This window comes from Oreochromis niloticus, linkage group LG2, assembly GCF_001858045.2.
Source record: "Oreochromis niloticus isolate F11D_XX linkage group LG2, O_niloticus_UMD_NMBU, whole genome shotgun sequence".
Classification (NCBI taxonomy): domain Eukaryota; kingdom Metazoa; phylum Chordata; class Actinopteri; order Cichliformes; family Cichlidae; genus Oreochromis; species Oreochromis niloticus.
This window is the reverse complement of record NC_031966.2, coordinates 23,914,351-23,923,639: the sequence shown is the minus strand read 5'-3', so window position 1 is coordinate 23,923,639 and position 9,289 is coordinate 23,914,351. Positions and strand designations below refer to the sequence as shown.

Below are 9,289 nucleotides of genomic sequence, written 5' to 3'. Positions count from 1 at the left end.
ACTGGAGAAATAATGAGCAGAGGAGACGTGCCTCCGCTCACCTGGTCAGTCTTGCCAGAATTTATTACACAGGCACAAGCAAACATCTTTGCTTCTTTTGTTACTTAATTTAACTACAGCTATCTGGTTTCCATCAGTTTTGTTCACCATCAATCAACAGTATGAACAAAGAAGGCAAATTTGGTTTAAAAAAATTCATCCATTCTCCTCTGCTTATCTGTATCAAAGTCACAAATACAAATACAAATACAAATACAAAAAGGAACCCACATTATCATGCTAATGGTTTGTTATGAAGGAAGAAATCTACATCCTTATATACTGAACTTTCGAACATTTCTCATGAAACCTAGAAGAAATGAACCAAGTGGACTGAAACTGTAAACATTAAATGAACTGAAGCTTTGGATCGTATGGGAGTGAGAGTGAATACTAAAGGACAATAGTGTCTGCCATTACCCACACCTATAGTGTACTTACTCAAAGTGGAAGAGCCGACGTAGCCTAGATAAACACAGTGAAATGCACTGCACGTCATAAACTCAGCCTCAAATAACATGAGACAAACTTCACAGTATTCAGTGTCTGAGTGAAGTCACTTGGGTGAGTAATGAAATGTTTCTCCCATCTAAAAGAGGCTGCACAGTTTTGAAGATAAATAAATAAACAAATAATAAAAATCTTTGAACAGATGAAAACAAGAGTTACTGAAGACAAAACTAAAGGAAGATAGACCCACAAACAAGCAGCAATTAAAAGAAGCTGGAGTAAAGGCTTGGCACGGAATAAAGCATTTTGGTGATGTCCATAGGTTCATCCAGTTATTCAAAACTATCCTTATATTTAAAATTAGTTCATGTTCATTTACTTTTAAGCCCCTGGAAATAGAGGGCAGTGTATAACAAATGGTTAGAACTAAACAACAAGAGTCATGTATGGACATATTAGTTTTGCAAAATCAGATAACTTGTTTTGCAAATCAAGTTCAACTGGCAACTAGAAACTGCAACTGTAGTCTTCGGGTTTTACGACTTTGACTACAAGCCCCATAATCCACCTCTTACCAGCTTTGGCGATATTCTTTAGGTTCCGTCCAATTGTTATTGAGATTCCTGCAATTGACACGGCAGCTAAGGCATTTCATTGGTTTCTAAGTGGTTTCCAGGAAGTGAACGCCACCGATCTAACCACCTCCCACATGTGAGCCCCCGTCGTTAGCACCACGCGCAGCGTGTAGAGGAGAGAGAAACCGGTCGGGAAAGCAACGTCATTCCTCGGACCACCGACTTGACGTAGCGCAGCAGACAGAGAGCGGAGCGGAGCCGCGTTGTCCGAGGCAGGTAAAGTACCACCCAGTATATGCCGATATTCATAGGGTCTAAAAAGCTGGCAGTTGGTTTCCATATTGTTTCCAGGGGAACACGAGGAAAGTAGGTCGTATTAGATAAGAACAGGGTGGACGCTAGGGCCTGGTACACTGTAGGCCTGGTTTCCCCCGCGCTCTGCATTGAGAGACACATCCCGGTTAGAGTCTTTCCTTTACGGTCAGTCCAGCTGCCAGCACTGGCAAGGTGCCTTAACGGACCCCTGCTCCACTAGTTTGGAGAGGTACACGGTTCCGCGATAGATAAATTAATCTATCCGGTAACACTGTAAACGATAGTCAGTTTGTTAACCGGCGGGTTCAGCGCAGATGTTTAGCTCTTCTTTTTCCACGTCTTTCAGGTGCTGAAGCGATCACAGCAGAAAGATGGCGGACGACCCCAGCGCGGCGGATAGGAACGTGGAGATATGGAAAATCAAGAAGCTGATCAAAAGTTTGGAAGCTGCCCGTGGGTAAGTAATACATTTTTGTTGCATTTCGAGGTAATTGTCTGGGCAGCAGTACTTGTGTTTAAGGGTTCGGGTGATTGTGTCAATGTATACCGCCGCAGCAGCTGGAAATGGTATAAATGGGGCCGAATTTGGGAGTGGTTAGCTTAGCATAGCTAACTTAGCTAACCGTTGCTTTTGCTTGTCGCTAGTTAGCCAATTGCTAGGCGCTAACGGATGTCGTATTTAATCTCCCTGGAAGTTGAAAACATTGTTTATTTTGGACAAAACACATTTTGTTTTTGTCAGTGTTTATATGTTGTAGCTGGCATTCCGAAGATTTTTATTCAGTTCAAGCTAGTAAGGTTGATGCTAGTTTTGTTGCTAATAAGAACCGCTAATAGACGTCATCTTTGGAAAGAGGCCGGCATGGGTGTCTTAAACAAAAAAAAAAAAGCACGTTGACGAGAAAGGGAAGGCCGGCTAGCTTGTAGTTACAGTTTCACATGCTGTGATACAGTCCAAATGACGTTCGTCTGCTCTTTTTACGCGCAAATCATACGACAGAGCATCTTAATTTCCTCTAGAGTCCACTAAGTTAGTCACCTCATGGCAGCCGAACTGCCTGACGGTTCATTAAAGCGTTACTGGTTTCAAACTGGTGAGGTCAAAAAGAATTCGAGATCAGTTGTTGGCCGACAGGGACATTGAGGGCCTCTCGAATTATCAAACAAGGCATGTGAATGTGGGTGTTACTTAACTGGCTTGTAGCTTGCTCTGCGACAGTTTGACGTCTAGTGTTGCGCAGAATTCGCTGTCCTGTGCTCCCCTGCCTGCCATGTCACACACTCTGTTGACTGTTTGCCCTACATTTATCCAGCCTCTTCTACCTGGCTGTGTGTGTGTGTGTGTGTGTGTGTGTGTGTGTGCGCGCGCGCAGGCGTCCAGTGTCAGCCTGTACTGCTGTGATTCATCTGTTGATTGGTTGTAAATGAAAGGACAACAATGCAAAGTAGCAAGACTTAAACTTAGTCCTTGTTTCAAGGACAAAGATTGTGTACTGTGTAACCGAAAGCCCATACCATTTGTCCCTCAACCCGCCAGACCTTGTCAAGGTGATATTTTGCCAAGAAGTGCTGTGTATTTACAAAACTAAATTAGAGCAAACAATTACGCTATCTTGGAGGTATATTACATGGCTCAATTGGTTTGGCGTAATCAAAGTTGATTATTATATTGGCTTGATATTAGATGCCAGTTTCACCATGGCATACCTAGGAGTGGCATAATTGTCAGTTATTCAGTCTATTCCATCACTTCTATGGCTTCTTGGCTGTGTACAAATGCTGTTATATGCACTAACATTACATCCTCACTCTCTCTATAGTAATGGCACCAGCATGATCTCTCTGATCATCCCTCCAAAGGACCAGATATCAAGAGTGGCCAAGATGTTGGCTGATGAGTTTGGCACGGCTTCCAACATTAAGAGTCGAGTCAACAGGCTCTCTGTTCTCGGGGCCATCACCTCTGTACAGCAAAGACTAAAACTCTACAACAAGGGTATGCATTTAAAAGAATGCCTATTTTCTTTTGGGAAATGGTAGTGGTTCTTGGGGGCAACAGAAAAGAAATTCATATTGGCATATCATTTTATTATTGTAATATTTAACGCTATTGTAGCCGATAATTGTTCCAAGGGGGGTTTTTGAAAAAAGAGACAACTTAAAACATAGGATGTATTTACTTTCAAAACATTCAGCTGCAGTCCTCCTTTGAATATTTATGGTCTCTGGCTTTTTTCTTCCCTTCCCAGTGCCACCCAATGGCTTGGTTGTGTATTGTGGCACAATTGTGACAGAGGAAGGCAAGGAGAAGAAAGTCAATATCGACTTTGAGCCTTTTAAACCAATCAACACCTCCCTGTACCTCTGCGACAACAAGTTCCACACCGAGGTGAGAGAATTTCCTTAGTATTTTGATGCACATGCAAAATGTTTCTTTTAGAGAAACTCTGTGGTATGTAAACCTCGCCTTGGTCTTTTTATTATTCTTTCTGTCTTCCACATTCTTATGATCCATTCTTCCCTCACTAACGTCCCAACACAGGCATTGACAGCCCTGCTTTCTGATGACAGTAAGTTTGGCTTCATTGTGATCGACGGTAGTGGGGCACTCTTTGGCACACTGCAGGGCAACACCAGGGAGGTGCTGCACAAGTTCACTGTGGACCTACCCAAGAAGCACGGTACTGAACTGGAATGTTTAGAAAATACATTTTACGTTGTTTGTTTTGTTTTTGTTTATTTGTTGTTGTTTTTTTAATCTTTGCTTTGCTCTTTCAGGCAGAGGAGGACAGTCTGCTCTGCGTTTTGCTCGACTGAGAATGGAGAAGAGACACAACTATGTGAGAAAAGTAGCTGAGACAGCTGTCCAGCTCTTTGTGTCCAATGACAAAGTTAATGTGGCAGGAATGGTCTTGGCTGGCTCTGCTGATTTCAAGACTGAACTCAGCCAGTCTGACATGTTTGATCCAGTAAGTATGATGTAATGAAACAACATTTTTTTTTTTTTTTTCTTTCACAAAGTTCTCACTGCAGTGAATAGATGTCCAAAAGAAGGCTGGTGACCTTTTAAAAGTTTTTGTTCCGAGTTGTATAAATATGTATATTTAATAACTATCTAATATTGTAAGAAATAAACACTGGTATTTGGTAGTAGTGATGAAATGGTTACATAGCAAGTTTATTTTAAACTTGGCACGTGATGTGTGCAGCCATACTGTAAATGGAAAGTGCCTTCTTTAATTTGCGAGTAAGCCACTGATATAGCTAAATCTTATGTCTTTACAATCAATAATGGAATGTGGTTGCACAAACAAAGAAAGAGACAGATATGAAAATCTGCATATCCCACACTTTACTGCAAGCTTTGGTTAGCAGTTAATGAGTTTGAGGGACTTTCCAAGGATTTGGGGAATATAACCAGCAGCATAGTCTATCATTATTGTCAGCATATTTATTGTGGTAGCTTTCTCCATTTTCTTTATCTTGTCAGCAAGTTTATTTGGTTCCTACTCTGTCTGTAAGTTAAAGTTACTCACGACTGTTTAATTTCTACAGAGGTTACAGGCCAAGGTTCTGAAGCTAGTGGACATCTCCTATGGAGGAGAGAATGGTTTCAACCAGGCTATTGAGCTTTCAGCAGAGGTCCTGTCGAATGTGAAGTTCATCCAAGAAAAGAAGCTCATAGGTGAGTGTGTGTGTGTGTGTGTGTGTGTGTGTGTGTGTGTGTGGTTTTCTTTTTTCTTTTTTTGTTAAAGGTAAAACCTTCAAACTTTTTCCTGATGATTCTTCTGTTTTTACAGGGCGGTACTTTGATGAGATCAGTCAGGATACAGGGAAGTACTGCTTTGGTGTAGAGGACACACTGAAAGCCCTTGAAATGGGAGCTGTGGAGATTCTCATAGTTTATGAGAACTTAGACACCATGCGTTATGTTCTTCGTGTGCATGGGGCAGAGAGCAATGGAGCAGAGAATGGTAAACGAACGACTACAGTGTTATCTGCAGTAGCTGAGACAAAAAGCAGTAAATGAATTCAAATTGTGATCCTACAGTTCTAAAGTTTCTCATTTGTTCTTCAGATGAGAAGACTTTGTACTTAACGCCAGAGCAGGAGAAAGACAAGTCTCACTTCACAGACAAGGAGGTACGTGCTGCAGAAGAGGAACTGATCTCTGGGAGTTAAGTTGGACCCATTCCCTGTGATGTGATGCCTTATTAACGCTGATTGTGTTTCTAGACGGGGCAGGAACATGAGCTGATTGAGAGCATGCCACTGCTGGAGTGGTTTGCAAACAACTACAAGAAATTTGGAGCCACGTTGGAGATAGTAACAGACAAGAGTCAGGAGGGGTCCCAGTTTGTCAAGGGCTTTGGAGGCATTGGGGGTGAGCACACTGTTGTTTAATAACAGTTAAATGTTTGATCAAAATAATTTTAGGAATATATTTGATATATGTGCTTTAGTGATTATTTCGTCATTGGGTTGTTATGATGATCTAGTAATTGTACTTGAGTATAATTCATGTATTATGCACTTGAAGATAGTAGCAGTAGAGAAGACAAACAGTTCCTCTTCTGCTTATTCTGATTCATGCTTCATCTTGGTACAGGTAAGGCCTTGTATAGACACTGTTGTCCAGTAGAAATTTGTATTATAGAGGGCTTCACCATGTAAAATAGGAGAATTGGGGCAGAATTGTTAGTTCTATAAAAAGTAGAGATACTTGTGGCAATTTAAATTGGTTAGAGGTGTAATACATTTTAATGAGGATCTTAAAAGGATTTCAGGACTTTGTGCTTTTCACAATAGAAACACCATCATTCCAGAACCCCTAAAAGCACTGTTGTTGTTTTTTTTTTTTTTTTGAGGAAGTAGTAGTAGTTAAGTTGTTAATTTTCACGTAATATTTTATATTAGAAGTAATTTTAGACACAGGAAGCATTTAACTATTAGTGGTTTTATTAGTTACGCAAATTGTTTAGGTTATTTAATTATAGGTAATAAACATAAAATATATTTTAGAATTCAGTAATAAACAAATAGTACAAAAATATAATGCCCAACACATCTAAATAATTGAATTATTGTAGAAGAAAACTGTTATGGACAAGTTAAAGGAATTTTGAGTAACAGGTTATGGTCGTTATGTTAAAACAAAAGCATTTATTAGGAAAAGAGCACTATTGTGAAACAATTTGAACATTGTAAAACTGACGTCACAGTTGGCTGAAATAAAACAAACACAATTTCATTAATTATTGTGAAGTTTTATCGCAATCCACCTATATCTGTCTTACCCATCATCCACACTGTTCCACCTCAGTTTGTAGCTCTGCAGGCCTGGGACTCTTTTAGGTATTCTGCTCTGGACTTTGCTTTTTATTAGGCCCGAGTAGATCGCCATACTCAGGGTTCTCTGCTCAGTTCAGCAACCCGCCTGGTTCTCCACATTCCACACTTCTCCGGCTCCATATCCCATCCATGACCTGTTCAGCCTGGCAGAAATTCCTCATCTTCTATCCAACTACAGTCCCCTTTATATTTATCTATCAATGACATCTAGCCAGCTCTGGCTTATGCAGTCTTCATATCAAAATGAGTGTAAATGATACATGTTGCTAGGCAACCAGGCAGGGTGAGTGGATTTTACATTAATTTCTGTGGGGTCAAAGTGACATGTGGTAGGTACATCTTTTTATTCCACACACTCCTAAATGATGAGTGAATCCATTTTTAGTTAAAGTCATGAAATCTTTCTGTCTTTAGAGTTTTGTTTTGTTTTTTTGTAACCCCAAAATGACCACCTTGGCACTTCTAATACTAAAGTCTAATACTTTCAGAACTTCATGTTTTTCCCTGCCACTGTTTAGCCAAAACAAGTTGCCATCATACCACACTACTTAATCTCTCATGTTTTGTATTCCTCAGGTATCTTGCGGTACAGGGTGGATTTCCAGGGCATGGAGTACCAAGGAGAGGACGATGAGTTCTTTGATTTGGATGACTACTAGGTAGTCTTGGACTGATATTGGGAGAAAAAAATGAATGAAGAAATAAGGAAATAAAAATGCCACCTCTCTTGCAGCAAGCGAGAGGTGCAACTGTGTTGACCATATATATGACAGACACACCTTCCAGTTCACCTGTTGCATACACAAACTTGCACATACTTACACAACAAAATGCATCACACAGGCCGAAGAGGAGTGAGATTTTCTTTCATCCAGAGAGGGAGAAAGCCCTTCCTGAATAAATCCCTGCCTTAGAGTGCTGGTTCCTTCCCCTAGTTGGATTGGACTTGACTCATTTTTGTTCTTTTCTTTTTTCTTTTGTTTTTCTTCCTCCCCTCGATTTTGAATGAACACAACAGCAAGTTCCCAGATTCCTCGTTGCCGCTGACCCCGGTCCTAAGATGAACTTTGGATTCACTCCTGACATACAGAAAATATATTTTCCTTTAATGCGTCATCATGTCCCTATCCTCCCTCTCCCTCCCTTCTATGCTTTCTCTCTCTCTCTTTTTTTTTCTTTTTTGCATTTCATTTTTTTTACTGGTAACTGCTGCTGTTGTATTTTATGAGAGTGGGGGATTTTTTTTACCTGGGTTTCTGTAGAGAAAGGGGGACAAAGTATTAAATTTCAACTGCTGAAAACCATTGCTACCTCCTCATCTGCTGTGGTCTCACTCCTGTGCCATCTTATTTACTTAAAAGGCTGACCTTTTCCTGACAACAAATTGATATGTTGAAATGCTCCGTTTGTGAGTGACGCGTGCATGACTTTTAGAGAATTTAGTTATCTTATTCAATCGTCAGACTTGCCACGTAATGTTACAGTTTTCTACATTTTAAATTGCAAAAGGTAGTAAAATCACATCTTTAATATAGCTATTCATTATAAATCTTGGCCTTTACATGCAGTCATTTCTTTAAATGAACTTCCCTTAAATGAAATATCCCGTGTACACATTGGATTGCATTTGTACATTTATCTGACCGCTTTTATAAATCTAAATTAATTAAAAATCTCAATTTGTCATTGCATTCCTGCCGACAGTTTTTATAGGATGTGTTGGTCTAGAAAATTGGTTTTAACATTTGCGTGTCTAATAGGGGAACAAAGGTAAGAGCTAATGGCCAGGTTTTCATTCATAATGCAAAGAGCAGAATTTGTGAAGACGTGTTCTCTAAACATTTGTAGAGAATGACCTTGGTAAATTATGCCTTAAATTATAAATATAGCAAGCTGAGGAAGTAAACCTACACTGGTGAATGATGAGTTTTCTGGCTCCAGTTGCTGAGAAGGCAAACAAACTGACCTGCTTATTATGGTATTAAAACAGTGATGGCGTAATAGACCGGAGGGTTGGGGATGTGAGTAATTCAAACCCATACACTTCAGTGCCTAAGGGATTCACAGGAACTCAACAGTTCAGCTAAGGTGAAGTTATCCCGAAGATCCTGGTTTATTGCCTTGTCTGGATTACTCGGCCTAAAAAACAAAAAAGCCTGGACCAGGCTTTGCTGTGTCTGTATTGATGGAGTTTCAGGTTTTAAGCTGCAATGTTAAGTAATCATTTATTGAACTGGTTTCTGATTGTTATAATACTTGTTAGTGGTTCTTGTTACCACTTTTGATTATCTATCACTACTTAGTTAAATTCATTTTACCCATGCATAATCCTTCTGAGTTAACTAAAATGTGTATTTGAAAACTTTAAATTAAGCATCATAAAGTATCTGTTTCTGTCATGCCGCATATTTAAAATAGCCAACATCCTGCAGCATCTCAGAGAAAAGCTATGCGGATGATTGATTTTGCCTTGGTGTATTCCTCTTCAGGATAGCAACAGCATCTTCATCAGTTTGCCTTTTTGTTTGGGGGAGTCACCGGGGAAGCCTTGGTAGCAC

At 40.0% G+C, this 9,289-nt stretch overlaps 1 protein-coding gene across 1 annotated transcript; it reads left to right on the top strand.

The window, feature by feature from the left end:
- Positions 1 to 1,157: 1,157 nt before the first annotated feature.
- LOC100703608 (eukaryotic peptide chain release factor subunit 1) lies at positions 1,158 to 8,049 on the top strand. Its single transcript, XM_005467655.4, has 11 exons — positions 1,158 to 1,340; positions 1,726 to 1,836; positions 3,200 to 3,375; positions 3,629 to 3,768; positions 3,922 to 4,060; positions 4,158 to 4,348; positions 4,935 to 5,064; positions 5,180 to 5,353; positions 5,458 to 5,522; positions 5,616 to 5,763; positions 7,308 to 8,049. The coding sequence occupies exons 2-11, from the start codon at positions 1,751 to 1,753 to the stop codon at positions 7,388 to 7,390; spliced, it is 1,332 nt and encodes a 443-aa protein (XP_005467712.1). The 5' UTR covers positions 1,158 to 1,340; positions 1,726 to 1,750; the 3' UTR covers positions 7,391 to 8,049.
- Positions 8,050 to 9,289: the final 1,240 nt, after the last annotated feature.